A 16,729-nucleotide genomic window follows, 5' to 3' on the forward strand; every position below is an offset into this window, starting at 1 on the left:
ATGGACAGAGGAGCCTGATGGGTACAGTCTCCATGGGATCACAAAAGAGCCAGACACGACTTAGTGACTAAACAGCAACAATTATTATATAAAATAATACATTTTGGGGTATATCTTAGGGGCCCTGGGGGCTCTGCTCCTCACCTGGAGGGCAGCCCTTCCTGGGAGCAGCACTGTGCAGGAACACGAGCACCAGCGGGTAAGTTGTCAGGGGGTTCCTCTGTGCCGGGTGGCAGCTGTCTCCATCTCCGTGTTCGCTAGAGAAGCGGCATGGCCAGTGCGTCACTCCTCGGGAATTCTAAATTTGAGAATAAACAGCACTTCCCTGATACATTCTTATGTGCCATTTTTCTTTCCATGTGAGCATTCTTAATGAATCGTTTCTGTGTATTGGAAGTGTGTCTTCATTAGTAACTAAATTCTTTTCATAGCAAGTAACAAAAACAGACTCTAGTCTACTGAAAAAAAAACACTTGTTCTAAGGCCTCACTGGTATTTTCAGGTTGGGACTCACAGAGTTCAGACTGGGCACTGGACTCTGTTAGACAGTGAGGAGCTTCTCTCCTTGTCTGACTCTTCTCTAGCTCATCTCTGTCTCTGCCTCTGCCCTTCTGGCTTTAAGGTCACTTGAAACAGCCTTTTCTTTGCTTGTTGACTTCCTTCTCTCTCTGCTCACTGGTTTGCCCTCAGCCTCTGAGCACAGAGTCCTATGTGGCTGCCTCCTTGCTCATGATTTTTTATCTCCTCAGTTTCTAATGAGCAGATTCTAACCAGAATCTCTGAGACGTGATTCCAGAATCCCAGAGACAGAATGACCTGATTATTGGCCCACCCTAAGGTAGATACCACCACTAGTTAGGTATCCATATGATGTCCATGGTCTGGGGGGCAAGTCCTGCCCTCCCCAAGTGCTGCTGGGGGTCGGTCTTCCGCTGGAACAGGAGCAGGGGGAGACTGGGAGGTGCCTGATAGTGGTGTGTTACTCACTAATTGGATTTGGCTTCTTTGCTTCTGGCTTTCTTGTATTTTACTCCTTTTAAACTAAGGAAGCAGTTATCACCACTCATTGTGTATTTTCAAATTAAAATTCACTTCCAAAGTATTTCCAGTAATAAAGGGCTCCCAGAGAACTGTGGTACAAGGAGGACCAGGAGCAGACTTACTCTGAAAACTGGAGAAGATATTTTAAAGCAAACGCATCTCTTTTACTCACCAGGACCCTAATAGACTGCTGATTGTTTAGCTGCGTGATCTGAAGACACACGCGCTGGTTTGGCCTATGGGTTAGACTGTGCCTTTGGTCACATTCTTTGCTGCCTCTCTGCGATGAGAAATACCAAGGGTGAACGCCAATTGTACTTACAAAGGCAGTCCATGAAGTGGTGAATGGAAGAATCAAACTTTTACGGTAATCTTTTATTGTAATCTATTTTCAGTTCTGTCAGAGAAGCAGCATGGCCCAGTGGACTAAGGAGAGGATGGGGAATTTGGAGCTCTGAGAGAGAATCTGTTTTGCAGCTGACTAGCTTTGTGACCTTGATAAAAGCACATTAACCTTCGTCTACTTCCTCATGTGTAAAATGGGATCTACCTGATGGAATGATCAGAATATAGGTACATTCTGACTTAAGCAAACTAAATAATAAGAGAGATTTTATATGAATCGGGAGTGGGTATCAGAAGACTGTGGTTTGTAAGAAGATTCCTCCTAGAATTCATTTAAAATCCAGCCTCTTCTCAGGCTTTTAAACTGTGGCTAATTGACAAAAGTTAAATTTATATATACAAGTTTAAAAAAATACACTTACTGGATACTGTGAGAAAAAAATTCGGTAGAATTATGTTTTGATAACTCAGTAAATCCATGTGAAATACTAAAAAACAATGTTTTGCAGGCAGCAGTAAACAAAGACTATTTTGAGGCCTTAGATTTCAGGGTGAATTTTTTCAGTATGAGAATGCCAGTAGTGCCATTTCTGCCGTATTTTTCTAGCTTGTTGACATGGGCATCGTCATATTGGTCTTGGCGTCATGACACCGGTGCTGAGTCGACATTCACATTGGCAGCTTGTCATCCTGCTCCAGTCAGGAATGGCCTGTAGGCAGTTTCAGTTTATCTGCTGCTACTGGAATTTTGATGTAGCAGTGTTGAAGGTTCGATTTGTGCTATGGCAGTCTTATGCCTACTTGTGAATTTATTCTCCAGAGGGCAAAGGACCCTAAAAGCTCACATATAAACAAGCTCAAAGGATTAAAGTAGGAGGAAGAAATAAATAGCAGTTTGTTATATATTTATATTGAATTTTGCATAGCAGTCTTAGTTATTTAAAAGTACATTTTGCCGGTTTTCACATAGAGAAACTCCTCAAGTCCAGAGACTGGGTGGCTAGAGACACAGCATCCAGATCTTATTAAGAACCCAGGTTTCCTAACTTCCCAGTCCAGACTTCTCTCTGAACTGTTGCAGAAGGGTGCTGGGCGACTGGGTTCTGAAACCAACTGATATGTGCTTTGGGGTTGTGTTTGAAGGAGATATTCCACTCCCTCCGTAGCGTAACATAATTTGCTTATAACTCCCCAATAAAATTGTTTTCCTCCGTCTGAAAGAGACTCTCCCAAACCAGTCTGAGGATGAACGCTGCTCTGCCATCTTTTCCAGAAAGGGCTTTGTGGCTGAGCCTCATTGTTGCATGGGTTCACAGCGTGTTATTGCTAACTTGTAAATATTCATTTACAGGAAAGAGTGACTAAAATCTTGGCGTTCTTTTATACTGCTGAGAAAAAGCTAGGTTTTCTGTTTCTTTTAGAGGAAGGTTTTCCCAAAGTTTCGTCTTGGTTGCAAAACATACCCCCAGAGATTCCAATCAACATAACTCATGCTGACCAACTGACTCCAAGTATGACAGCGCAGTGTTCAGCAAGTCCAAATGAAACCGGGTGGAGGCCAGAGAATGTGTCTGCTTTTGCCTGAATTATCTGGTTCACTAACTTTGGTTCTTGATTTCAGCTGGCCTCAAATGAATATTAACCCAGAGACAAATTTTGTAGCCTTCCATGATACTACAAACATTTTGCCATTGCAGTTACTGGTTTATAGTTGGTTGCAATGCTTGATTTAGTGCAGCACTTGAAATGCTTGGTTTAGTCATTTTGATATGTGGGAGGAAGATTTAGTTGGATTAGATTTCTGTTATTACTTTTCTCTTGAGAAAGATAAGGCAGGTTCTCAGATTATTGTATTTGATTAATAAACTCCCCTCTCCCAGGTATCCCAACACCATCTCTGTCTCTGTTACTATCTCTGTCTTCAGTTTTATCTCCATCTCTTCTTTTTCTCTCTTCTTCCCTATTTCTTCTCCCTTTAGGTGTATATTAAACAGGAAAAAAGTTCCAGCACAATGACTGAGCGAATTGCAACATTAAAGACTTCTTGGCCAAGAACCTATTAATCTTTGTATGAAAGCCTTTAGGGACCAACATCAAATACAAACATGTTAGAAATCTTTTTGCTGTTCCAGCTCAACTGACCCAGAAAAAATTTAAGAGCAATAGTCACTGCTTAACAGAAAAAAGATACAATTGTAAATTTGAAAAGCTCTCATCTTTAACGTGGGTCTTATGTATCACAAGCTTGACAACCTTATAGATTCCATGCAGGCTGCAGTTGACTTCCAAAATCTGTTTTAAACACAATTTTGCATCGAAGTTTTCTGTGTATTTAGTGATTTACTTTCCCTTTTTGCTTTCATGCATGGGAGAAGGAAATGGCAACCCACTCCAGTATTCTTGCCTGGAGAATCCCAGGGACAGGGGAGCCTGGTGGGCTGCCGTCTATGGGGTCTCACAGAGTCGGACACGACGGAAGCGACTTAGCAGCAGCAGCAGTGATTTATTAATAACTTTAATTTTTGTTAAATAGCTTACTTTGCATGTAAATACTACAATGTATTAAGGAAGTGTTGAGAATTGTTACCCCACATAAGTGTCAATTTAAAGCAGTGCTCTTTTTAAGCAGTCAACTGAAGAAAGGAACGATAACAGAAAAGAGGCAAAAACCATAGATGTGGGTCCATCTGACAGCCTGTTTTTGCTGATAATTTTGGCCTGTTTTGTGGTGGATTTGTTTTCTTTTCTTTGAAGACTTAGACTTAGAGATCATGCCTGGAGTGCTGCTCACCTTACCTGGGGAGAGCCAGCACGATGGAGAGAAGACTAGGAGCTCTTGTTTCCAAAGACCTCCTAATGAAGAGTGTGTTAATTTGATTTTTCTTTCATCAGGATCTGTAAGAGAGTTTGTACTTTGTTCCCTTTGATTTTAGTGTGTGAAGTGGAGTTTTTACTCAAGTCCTCTCTTGAGTAAAAGTTTTGTTGAGAATGAGTGTTGTAGCCATGCCCCCTCGCACTTTCCTTGAGGAAGTTGGCTTCGCCACAAGAGCTGCCCGGTTCTCTTGGAGAGCGTGGTGTGCTGTAGCTGGAGCTGCCGGGTATGGAAGATCACGTTTCCCCATTTTAACTTTCACAACAACTGAAGTACTTCCATTTCATAGATACTGATTAGCTCATCCTAGGTCAATTTTCCAGCTAAGTGACCAAGCTGGGAGTCTATCCCGAGTCAGCTGACCCAACACAGATGGTCCTAATTGCTTCCCTAGATTGCTTTCCCATGAGGTGCGGCTTGCTACCATCACCAACCCTAACTGCCTGCCTTGGGGGTTCTGCGTTGCGACCCCTGGTGGGCAGTCGTGCTGGCAGCAGAGTGGGTTGGAATCAAGCACATTTTGCTTCCATGTTGACCCCCAGTAAACTCAGACACAGGTCAGAATTGACCCACTTCATAGCACTGTTTATGTTTTCTTGTTTTATAGGCGATTTTCCTGGAGGAAAGATGGGCTAAAATTCTAGAGCAATTTTTGAAGACTTTCTCTACTTGTTAAGTTTCTATCTGGATCCCACTAATAAGAAATGAAGTATCACAAAGAATAAACTTCCAAATTACATAATTCTTATTCTGATCAGTTAATTGCCATCTATTTGGCTTCATAAGAATTAACAATTTCTAACTTATAGTTTAGTTTTGTGATTCTTAATAATACAAAGACACTTTTGTTAAAATATTACTGATATAAATATTTTCTTTTTCTCACTATTTTATGGAAGACAATGACTGGCAGAAAAGCAAACTGTGTAATTTCCAGACCCACATGTTTTGACATGTGACTTACTTAAGGGTGCTGCTGTTCAAAGAGGGAAGTAAAGGTAATTGATCTCTATGCTATTTTACTACCCCAACTCTTGATTGTCTTCTGTGGGGGTCTTCTGACTTACTCTGTTTGTTCCCTCCACTCCCTTAACCTCCCTTCTGTCTGTGGTCACTGTCTGGAGACCTCATCCTTTCTCATGGATTTATGGTGATTACTCCCACACTTGGATTACTAGGCTCTCTCCTCTATATTTACTTGTTAGTCACAAGATTGTATAATGAAACTGATGCAGCTTTCTTTCCACTAGAAATATTAAAAAAAGGCAGGACTGGTGCTCTTGACTAAATGTTAGCTTTGGAAATTAGGCCTAAATTATGTTTTAGGTTGTAAATGAGTGTAGCATGATGTGGCTTGCATCCTAAAGTTATTTTAAAGAGTTAGTTCCATAATGGTTCCAAACAATTACCTCATTTTATTTTCTATATAATATGGATTTTAATTGTGACACTAATGAGTATGAGCATACTTTGCATTCACTCATGTAAAGCAATTTGATGAGTTAGTGAGGTGACATTTGATGGATTCAGTGGGACTTTAGATCAATTTGCATTTCAGTGGTATTTTATGGCTGACTTCAGAAAACTTATTTTAAATAGGATTTCTTGGTAAGTTAAAGGATTTAGGGGGATGATTATAAAATAATTGATTAAAAAATGTGCAGTGTTAGTTTTCATTGAACTTAAGCTTGTATGAGTTAAATTTAAAACCTAATTCAATATTTTTTAGGTTTTATATTTTCCTGAACCTCTTTTGAAGTATTAATTTTGTCATGCTTGTCACTCTAATCTAATGATGATTTGATGTTTGCAAACTGAAAAAATTTGTATGCAAGGAGTTCTGCTGTGTTTTTAATCAATGAAGATTAAAATTTGGCAACTATAATAAAAATTGAAAAATTTTAAATAGAAAATGAAAATAATGATTATACTTTAGAAACTACTTTTATTGATGTTCTTGTCTATGAATCACGTAATATCTTTCTCATCTTTCTATTCTGTAACATTTAGAAGGTGATTGAACCTTAAAAGAAGTAATTACTACTAAATTGTGAAGAGTATGTAAATTAGAACAGAATATTTAAATTAGAACAGAATCCTTGTGCTCACATTCTTCCGCATTTCCCTGAAACATTTGATCTAGAGTTGCAAATGAAAACCAGAAGAATGCTGGACTACTTTAAAAACTCATCTGCCCTCCCCAGGAACTTGCATAGACAATAGAATGTTCTCTAATGAAAGTATATCTTTACTTCTTTATTACTTATTGATAAAAAATGTAGGGCTTAAAATACCTAATAGATCAGTCACATGAAAAGTAAGATTCCTGGGTTAGATATCCAGAGGGCAGCAGTTACTGTTCATAGTCCAGGAGAGCCCGGTATAGTTTAACATTGCTTTTCTTTCCCAAAGATCTCTTGACACTAAAAGACAATTAATGCAATCCTTAAAAGATGCATGCAGGACGCTTTATTGTAGCTCTTCACCTTTGCTGGTCAGTGCCCTTCAAGTGGGAAGGAGAGCTTCCAATCAAAAACAGACCTAAAAACTGAGCTGAATGAGTAGTAATAAATGAGTCTTAAAAAAAAAGAACTAACATTGTTATTTCCTAGTATTGAGAGGCCACCTCTCAATAAAAGATGAATGTGATTATTTCCAAGGCTGAAATTTGACTTTTTGAAAATGATGATTTAGCTTGATAACACAAATGTTTAATAGTATATGAAAGGCAAAACTTAAAAAAAATCATATGGAAATTTATGACACCTGTAACTTATACCAGATGTCAGCAGTTAAAATCAGGTATGATGAAGCAGAATAAAAGCTTATTCACATAGCTTTGTAGAAGCTTTGACTGAATAGAAGCTTCATCTTTTGTAGTACTGTAACTTACTAGTGAAGAAACCACATAGTTGATACCCCAGAAAGAGATAATGTGTTGATAATTGAGAATACTCCTTATATGTGTGAGAGACTTGACAGCATCTTTATCACTATCTCATTTGATCCTCTCAATTCTGAGACATTGTTAGAGCAGGTGGGATTATTTTACATTTGACAGATGAAGAAATAGAATAATTGTTATCCAAGGCTACATGGTTAACATTTGTAACTAAGCTCCAGACCTTTCAAAACTCTCCTTCTCTCCACAGTGCTTTTAGGGTGCTGTGTGGTATAGTCCTTTGATTCCTTTGACTTTATGTGTCATATTTAACACTAAGCCAAAAATTTGCTACTAAGATCTACATGACATTGCTATTTCATATTCTCAATATAACTTCTGCTTATAACGTGTAATGAAGATTATCCTTTTATAGTTATGTTGTCTTCCAGCTAAATTTGACGCCTCCACTTACAGACCAAAAGATAGGATGAGCCCCATATTCTGAATCACTCCTTTCTTTAGCCATAGCCTATTCCAGACCCTCAGGAAGAGAGCAGCCTCATCAGCGTGTGTGTTTCCTGTTGCTGCTGAGTCTGCGCTGCCTGTGCCATCTACACAGTGCACTCAGCCACAGAGACAGCACCAGCCTCCTGAACTGTCTGTTGGGAAGGCTGCTAGCCCGTGCATTCCTGCCACTGGTGGTGTGCGAGAAAGTTGGTTTAGCACTGGTCAAGACTGGCTCTGGCACAGCCGATGTCTGGGTCCCACTCCTGCTGCTGCTTGGTCGGTATGGGGCCTCTCATCTTCACTGCCAATGCTCATCTTTGATTCTTTGTTTTCCTATTCAAGTTCTTAATCTTTCTTGCTGTAGAATCTTCACTCACTTTGGACAGCCCTCATATTCAGTTCTAAAAAAGTTTATTCTTCACTAATTCCCTCATTGGCAGTGATCCTGTTGTTTTTTTTGAATGTGTAGTTCACGGAAGTCTTCAGTTGAGCCTCAGCTGGTTAGATACAACATAGTGAACACATTTTTTTCAAAAGATGAATAATGTTAAATTTCCCCTGAGTAAACATTCCATGCATTTGTTTACATGCCACTTTCTTGCTAAAAACCGATAAACTGTTTCTCAGGCCATGATTATACATGAGGAGCATGCAAGCTCTGGGTCCAGCTGTTTCACTGGAGACCATTATTGCACTCCTTACAAAACTGTGGCGAAATAATCATGAAAAATATTAACTTGTTTGGAGGTGTGGTCAACCTTTCCCAGGACTGACTCAATGGACAGCAGTCAGCTCTGTGCCAAGATACAGAAGCGGAATCAAAAATTCCACATGTTAATACTAGTCCTGATTCTGTATAGGAATGATACTGGGAGTCAGTTTTGCTAGGAATGTCCTGTATTGGCTTAGCTAATACTTTCCACTGGGTTTTCAAAAAAATGTTTCTCCTACTTTTTAACTTGTTTCTTAATCCAATACACTTTTGGATGAACTATCAGACTTTGCTTTATAGAACAGAAAAAAATTTTTCATTCATGCATTTCTTGGTTTTATTACCATGTTGTAAACGTATCAGTTTTGTGAGAAGACTGTCAGAATAGCCAGCTCCGCCCTGACTACACACCGAAGAACTCACCCCCACCAAAAGGCCCTTTTCTTGTGCTCGAAGCATCTAGGTGAATCAGAATGGGACATGAATGAAAATAACTCCTAAACCTATCATGGACTTCCTAGGTGGCTCAGACACTAAAGAACCCACCTGCAATGCAGGAGACCAGAGTTCGATCCCTGGGTGGGAAAGATCCCCTGAAGAAGGAAATGGCAACCCACTCCAGTATACTTGCTTGGAGAATCCCCATGGGCAGAAGAGCCTGGTGGACTACAGTCCATGGGGTCGCAGAGAGTCGGACACAACTGAAGTGACTTAGCAAACCTATACTGTACATTTTTTAAAGTTACAGCTCTATTGAAGTGTAACTGACATACAACAAGCTGAAAATCTTTAAAGTATACAATTTGGTAAATTTTGATGTGTATATATCATGAAATCATCACCACAGTCAAGGTAGTGAACACATATATTCCTCCCCTCAGGTTCCCTTGAGCAGAGTGGTAATTCCTCAAGCAGGTTCTTTGCACATGCCTCCCTCATCAGTCACTGAATCTGCTTTTAGTCAGTGTAGATTAGTTTGCATTTTGTAGAGTTTTATTTAAAATGAAAGCATGCAATATGTCTTCTTTTTGTCTGGCCTGATTGTTTTGAGATTCATCTGTCTTGTGTGTATCAATTGTTCATTGTTCATTTTTGCTACCGTGTAAATATTATATCGTGTGGATGGGCCACAATTAGTTTATCAGTTCATCTGTTGATGGATATTTGGGTTATTTTGAAGTTTTGTCTATTACAAATAAAGCTGGTATGAACATTTTTGCTAAGTGTTTATCTGGACTTAGGTTTACATTTTTCTTGGGCAGAACATAGGAAGGGGGTAGTGGGGTCATATGGTAAGTATACTTTTTAAGGACACTGTTTCCAAAATGGTTATTCCATGTCTGGTTTCTTCACATTCATGCCAACATTTGGTGTGGTCTTCTTAATTTTGGCAACTCTAATAAACATGTAGAAGTTGGTCTTAATTTGAATTTCCCTAATGACTAGTGATTTTGATCATCTTTTCATGTGCTTATTTGTCATCCATATATCGTCTTTGGTGAAGTATCTTCAAATCCTTCATCCAGTTGAAATTAGGTTGTTTGTTGAATTTTGGAAGTTCTTTATTTTGAAAGCAAGAATATCAGGTATGTGCTTTGCAGAAATTTTCTTCCTGTCTGTGACTAACCTTTCCTTGTTCTTAATAATTTCTTTTGAGGAATAGTTTTTAAGTTTGATGTGGTCAAGTTTTCCAGTTTGTCTTTTTTGTGCTTTTGGTATCATATCTAAGAAACCTTTGTCTAATCCAAGATCACAAATGTTTGCTCCTATGTTTTATTTTAGAATTTTTTTTAGTTTTTAGTTTATGCTCCATTAGGAACTATTTTTTATACATGGTGTGAGGGATGGATCTTAGTCATTTCCTTCTTTCTTTTTGGTAAATGGATCTCTTATTATTCTAGTACCATTTGTTGAAAAGGCTCATTTTTTTTCCTCCACTGAATTGCCTTTGTACTTTCTGGAAATCTTTTGTCCATGTGTGTATGAGTTTGTTTTTGTTTTGTTCCATTGATCTACTTCTCTCTCTTTATACCAGTAGAATAAGATTTGATTACAGTAGTTTTATAATAATTCTTGAAGTTAGGTAGCATTAGCCTTCTGTCTTTGCTCTTCTTTTGTTCTCCTTTTTCAGAATTGTTTTGGCTGTCCCGTATAAATTTTGGGACCAGCTTGTCATTTTCTGACAAAAGGTCTGGTAAGATTTTGATTGAGATTACAATTGAATATATAGATCAGTTTGGGAAGAATTGAGTCTTAATGAATATTGAATCTTTCAAACCATGGACAGGGTGTCTGGATCTCTGAAAATTTAAAATCAGTATCTGGGTTCAAAATGTAAACCACTCAGGAATCAAGAACAAAGCAAAAGAAATACCTCAGGTGCCTCACAGATTAACCAGTACACTGGAACAGTGGTCTTTTTATCCCCTCAGTTTTCTGCTGTAATTGACATAGCGCTATATAAGTCTGGGGCTTCTCAGTGGCTCAGTGGTAAAGAATCTACCTGCCAGTGCAGAAACTCCCATTCAGTCCCTGGGTCTGGAAGATCCCCTGGAGGAGGAAATGGGAACCCATTCTAGTATTACTGCCTAGAGAATCCCATGGACAGATGATCCTGGCAGGTGACAGTCCATGGGATTGCAAAGAGTCAGACACAACTGAGAGACTGAGCATCAACACACTTTGTATAAGTTCAAGGTTACAGTATAATGACTTGACTTACACACATCATAAAATGATTATCACAATAAGCTTAGTGAATATCACCACATATAGATACAAAATTTAAAAAGTAGAAAAATACCTTTTTCTTTGTGATGAGAACTCAGGATTTTCTTTTATATGTAACACATAGCAGCGTTAGTTATATTTATCATGTTGTACGTTATATCCCTAGTGCTTATTTATCTCATGACTGGAGGTTCATTCATTTTGACTGCCTTCATCTAATTCCTCCCTCCTGCAACATCACCCCTCCCCCAGCCTCTGGTAACCACAGGTCTGATCTCCTTTTCTATGAGTTTGTTTGTTTTCAAAGTATAATTGACCTTCATTGCTGTGTCAGTTCCTGGTACATAACATAGTGGTTTGATATTTCTATACATTTATTAGTCTAGTTACCATCTGTCACCATAGAAAGATATTACATCTAATTAAACTATCTTCCCACACTGTACATTTCATACCCATGACTCATTTACTTTATAACTGGAAGTTTGTATTTTTTTTTTTTGAAGTTTGTACTTTTTAATCTCCCTGTCTTCTGGCAACCACCTGTTTGATCTCTGTACCTGTGAATCTTTCTGTCTCATGTTTGTTCATTTGTTTTGTTTTTTAGATTTCTCATATACATGGAATTATATACTAGTAGTCTTTCTTTGATGTATTTCATTCAGCATAATGCCCTCTAGGTCCACCTGTGTTGTCACACATGGCAAGCTTTTGTTCTTTTTCGTGGCTGAGTAGTAGTCTATTCATTATCCATTCATCTATTGACGGGCATCTAGGTTGCTCCCATGTCTCAGCTATTTTAAATAATGCAGTGGACGTGAGAGTGCAGATATCTTTTCAAATTAGTGTTTTCATCTTCTTTGGATAATTGCCAGGAATGGAATTGCTGGATCACATGGTTCTATTCTTAATTTTTTGAGAAATCTGCATCCTCTTTTACATAGTGACTACACCAATTCATTTATGTTTACATTCCCATCAACAGTGCATGAGAGTTCCCATTTTCTGCATCCTCACCAATACTTGTTGTTTGTTGTCTGCTCTGACAGGTGTGAGGTAATACTTCATCGTGGTTTTGATTTGCATATTAATTGGCTGTTTAGTTCTTGATCAGTTCCCCACAGAATTTTCATTTAACGTGAAATGTCTAAATGTTAGATGTCTCACTCAGTAGAAACCTCAAGCCCTCCACAGGCATCTTTGTCCCAAGATGCCAGTCAGTCATAAACAGGTGTACTCACCTTGTCTGCTGATACCACACTGGGTGGTGAACATTTTGGATGAAAATAAGAGGGGTTTAAGCTAGAGACACAAGAATATTCAGATCCTCCCTTGATCAGCTAACTCTTGGTTGGAATTTCCTGCAGGAAAGGCAAAGGAATACATGCAACAAAGATGAGACCATAAGAGCAACACAATTCTGGTTATGAAAGGAAGAAGTCAGATATCACAGGTATCTAGGTAACCACGCCTTTTATAGAATTACAGCCTTTCATATTGCAGCTTCATGTTTTTCTGAAGGAGTGTTGCCATAGTATGAGACCGGGCTGTGACACAGACAGCGGGGTTGCTTATCGCCGCCGGAGCTTGGGCCCACCAGCCCTGTGCAGTCAGTTATGTGAAGACCGCAAATAGAATGGTGAGGGTCATTGCAGACAAACCACCAGTCCTTCAAAGACAAGTCAGAACTCGGTCACTGACGATGTGCCTGTGCTGTTCTCTTATGTGGAGAAGACAACCTTATGAGCTAGGGTTGTGTTGTGGTTGAGGACGTGAAATTAGCCTACATGGATTCAGATTACCATTCTGCCTTTGCACATGTGGCGAGTCCATTTCTCTATGGCTCTTTTCTTTAAAGGGTACAGAAAATTGTAATCATAGCACAGAGATATTAAAAATGAACACTTGGGTTTGGTGTACTTCGTACATTTTGTGTTTTTAGCATAATGCATTTTTAATCTTCCGTTTCATATGTTCTTGCTGCCCCTGACTACCTGTGAGAGTGTGAACTGTGTGTTCAGTAAACGACTTTTGCTTTACTTTGTGTAAATTATTTGTTGTACTCACCCCATCTCACCTCTTGCATTCCCTCTTACTTTTTTGATCTTTTCTTTTCACCTCAGTCAGCCTTCTCTTTTACTTCAAAACTAATTTCTTCCAAGAAGCCTGCCCTCACACACCACAAATAACTTATAGATTAGAGGAGGGATGGGAAATATCTTTACTTCCACAACCTCAGAAACAATCTCTCCATATCCAACCTGTAAAAATAAAAAGCCAAATGATTTTTATATCCCAAAGCAAAGAGAAAAGTTTTAGCATTCTATCCTGAAACTTAGATTTCAAAATATTTTGTGTCCTGTCTAGTAGTGCTGAGAGTATTTAAAAAGCATTGATTAAAAAAATTAACCATTTTCTGCCAATTAACAATTTATTTTATTTAGCTTACTTCTTATTTCTGACAATTTTAGAATAGGAATAAGACAAAACTACTAAACAAAGGTAATAGTAGCTTGAAAACCCTTTATGTCACATATATTAAATTTGAAATATTGAAACGCTAGAATCCAAATTCAGACATAATTAACCAAAATAGTTGACAGATGTCAGCCATGCTAATAAAATTTGTATACCCTGAATATTTTCCAGCTTGTAATTAACTGCACAGATGATGTGATCTGATTTTGTCACTAACCGCTTATTAATGAAGGAGATAATGACTAGTTACAAAATCCATAGTACCAGCTGAATACCAAGTTTAAACATTCCCCATCAGCTGGCACCAGTAGGAGTCATACAACCTTGATGTTAGTTTGATTTGTGCTTACTTTCTTCATCTGTGATTGCTGGGGGAAACTGAATTTGCTAACTTCAGCTTTAAGTGACCTTGAAGATAGTAAATCTATTTTTATTTTTTAGTCAGCAAGCATAATGGCTTTTATTTTTAGATTTTTTTTTATTAAAATTTAATGTCGTCAGGCTAGTGATATCACCAGTGAAAGTTTAAAAAGTGCAAACAGATAATGTCAAGTTCAGTTAAAGCCAAGCAGAACATAATCTGCTAGTATGACTTGAAGATCTGAATGTAGGATACTATTAACATAAATAGTTCAATCACAAAAGAGCATTATTCATTATTTTCATATAATGTGACATTTACTTTAATATAGAAGAGAAACACTCTTCAGATGGCGAGTGAATGTCTAAGCATAGACAAGAGATTGTATTAGGTGTTTGACTTCAGATCATGTACTACTCGTGATCATGAGCCCTCGCTCCTGTCTTTCATCTCTTGTCAACCAGCGCTGTGGAGCGCTCACTGTATGCCAGACCCTACGCCAGTGTTGAGGATAGAGTAGTGAGCCAAGGATTCGGTAATCTCTGAGTAGCTTATACCCTAGAGGGGGGTGGACAGATAGTCACTCCAGAGAGTCTAACTGTGGTGTTGTGAAGGCAGGAGCATTTCATTGTCACTGATGCTGGAGGTCAAGAAAAGCTCTCTTAAGAACGGATTGCTTAAATTCCAACCCAAAGTTGACTAGGTGGAAAGGGAGGAAGAGTGTGCAGGAGACGGACCGGCTCAACGCAGGGTCCCTGTGGCGGGAGAGAACAGCCACTGAGTGGACAGGGTCTAGGAAGCCAGTTTCAGGAGATGTGTCCTATGCTGTATTGTAAAGGGAATCCACAGGAGGGCCTAAGAAAAAGAGGGACCATGATTAAACTTCAGTTTTGAGTTTAAAAAAAACCAAAACTACCAAAAGTCTATGACTGCAGTTGGACAATAGATTGCAATGAGCTAAAGTAAGTGTGGACCAGAGCAGTAAGGGAGCACCTAGAGTTGTTTTGCCATAGCGTGGCGCCTGACAGGAAGCGGAAGGGCTCAGGAGGTGCCATGGAGCAGCCTTCCATCCCTGTCCTGTCTCTAATAGACCTCTGTAGCCCTTGCACCGCTGCAGAAACCTTTACCCAGCACTGCTGTTCTCTTGTGTGCTTTTTCCCCTGGAAAGGACAAGTTAGTCTAGTTCTGTCCTTATTTATAAGACAGATGATTGATACCTCCTGAGCCCAGGCCCCAGCTCTTTGCTCTCTTCCTTGGGTGGTCTCTCTCTCTCTCTCCAGTAGAGTGGTCTTCAGTATTTATGCTCCTCTGCCAGCTAGTTTGGCCTGTTTGACATTTGCACTTGGATGTCTCGCAGACATCTCCAGTTTCACATGTGCTTAGAGCCCCTTTAGATTCCCCTTTTCCAAACTGTTTCCTCTGCTGCCTCCTCACCTTTTCTCTTTCTTACTTTTGTATCCCTGTATTTGGGATAATACGTACTTGTTGAATGAGTGGGGGAATTCAGCATATAATTTCAGTGGTAGGTAGTTCTGTTAATAAGAACAGGGAAGGCTCTTTCCTTATTCCATCCAGGAATAAGAAAACTCCATTCATTTTAGAAGAAAGCTATAGTTTTTCAAAGTTCTTTTAAAAGAACCATCCCAGAAGAATGGGAGGAATGGTACCTTGATACAGGGCAAGAGCAGCCGTCTAGGCAGCTCACTTGGCTTCTGTTTGTAAGAATTTGTGTTAGTTTGTGTTTTTCCCAGAGGTGTTTTGCTGGAGTAGAATGGTTATTGTCTAAAAATTTTCTGTCTTGTTAGGTTGTGTCCTTCCTTATGCTTTGGTTGTTGGAGGAAGTTTTTCTTGGAGGTTTTTTGTCTAGTCCCATTGGGGTTTCTGGGTTGCCATCTTCTTCAGCATCTGATCTGGGAAAAGGCAAAAAGAAAACTAAGAGAATATACTGCTGTGTCATTCTTTGGGTCCTGGGGTCCCCCTAGCCAAGCTTACTTCTTTCCACCTCTCAGAAGCTTTTATGATTGTTTTATAGATTAGGTTCAGAGTTTTTATCTTCACTTAGCAAATTGGAGAAGGCAATGGCACCCCACTCCAGTACTTTTGCCTGGAAAATCCCGTGGACAGAGGAGCCTGGTAGGCTGCAGTCCATGGGGTCGCTAGAGTTGGATACGACTGTGCGACTTCACTTTCACTTTTCACTTTCATGCATTGGAGAAGGAAATGGCAACCCACTCCAGTGTTCTTGCCTGGAGAATCCCAGGGATGGGGGAGCCTGGTGGGCTGCCGTCTATGGGGTCACACAGAGTCGGACATGACTGAAGCGACTTAGCAGCGGCGGCAGCAGGAGAAATAGGGAAAAGTACATGTACTTCATCTTGATTTGGAGCTGGAAGTCAGGAGGCTTTCCTTAATGATTATATATCTTTTAAATATAGTTTTCACATTAAATCAGAATATTCTCTTCCCAGGGTAAAGGAATGTTCAGCCAGTTTAACTTATACGTGTTTTATGCATATTTGTCAGTATTTTGGTTTTGGAATTTTTGATAGCTTTGTATAAATCTAAAATTTTGCTAATAATCACAGTACTGGTTACTGTAACTTAGGGAGCTTCTGCTGTGCACTCGACACTCTGCACACCATCTCTAATCTTCTCTTGACCCCTGTGCATCAGGTTGTGTTATCTCTGTTTTGTGCATGAAGCATCTGAGGCTCATGGAAGTAAATTAACTTAGCCGAAGTCACAAATGAAGAAATGGTTGCGTAGGGTATGAACCAGAGTTTGTCTAATACTAAAATA

The 16,729-nt window shown here is 39.2% G+C and overlaps 1 protein-coding gene across 2 annotated transcripts in view; it reads left to right on the forward strand.

Annotated features, from left to right (window-relative positions):
- The first annotated feature begins 37 nt into the window (after nt 1-37).
- SDK1 (sidekick cell adhesion molecule 1) overlaps nt 38-16,729 on the forward strand; it is a 628,823-nt gene continuing 612,131 nt past the window's right edge. The window contains exon 1 of one of the 2 annotated variants that reach the window (XM_045164319.1): nt 38-1,408. In XM_045164319.1, the coding sequence (XP_045020254.1) occupies nt 1,387-1,408 (22 nt within the window). In that variant the 5' untranslated portion in view covers nt 38-1,386. The remainder of the gene's footprint in view (nt 1,409-16,729) is intronic. The other variant, XM_045164317.1, reaches the window with a different exon arrangement.

The sequence above is a fragment of the Bubalus bubalis genome, chromosome 24 (genome assembly GCF_019923935.1).
Source record: "Bubalus bubalis isolate 160015118507 breed Murrah chromosome 24, NDDB_SH_1, whole genome shotgun sequence".
NCBI classification, from domain to species: Eukaryota; Metazoa; Chordata; class Mammalia; order Artiodactyla; family Bovidae; genus Bubalus; species Bubalus bubalis.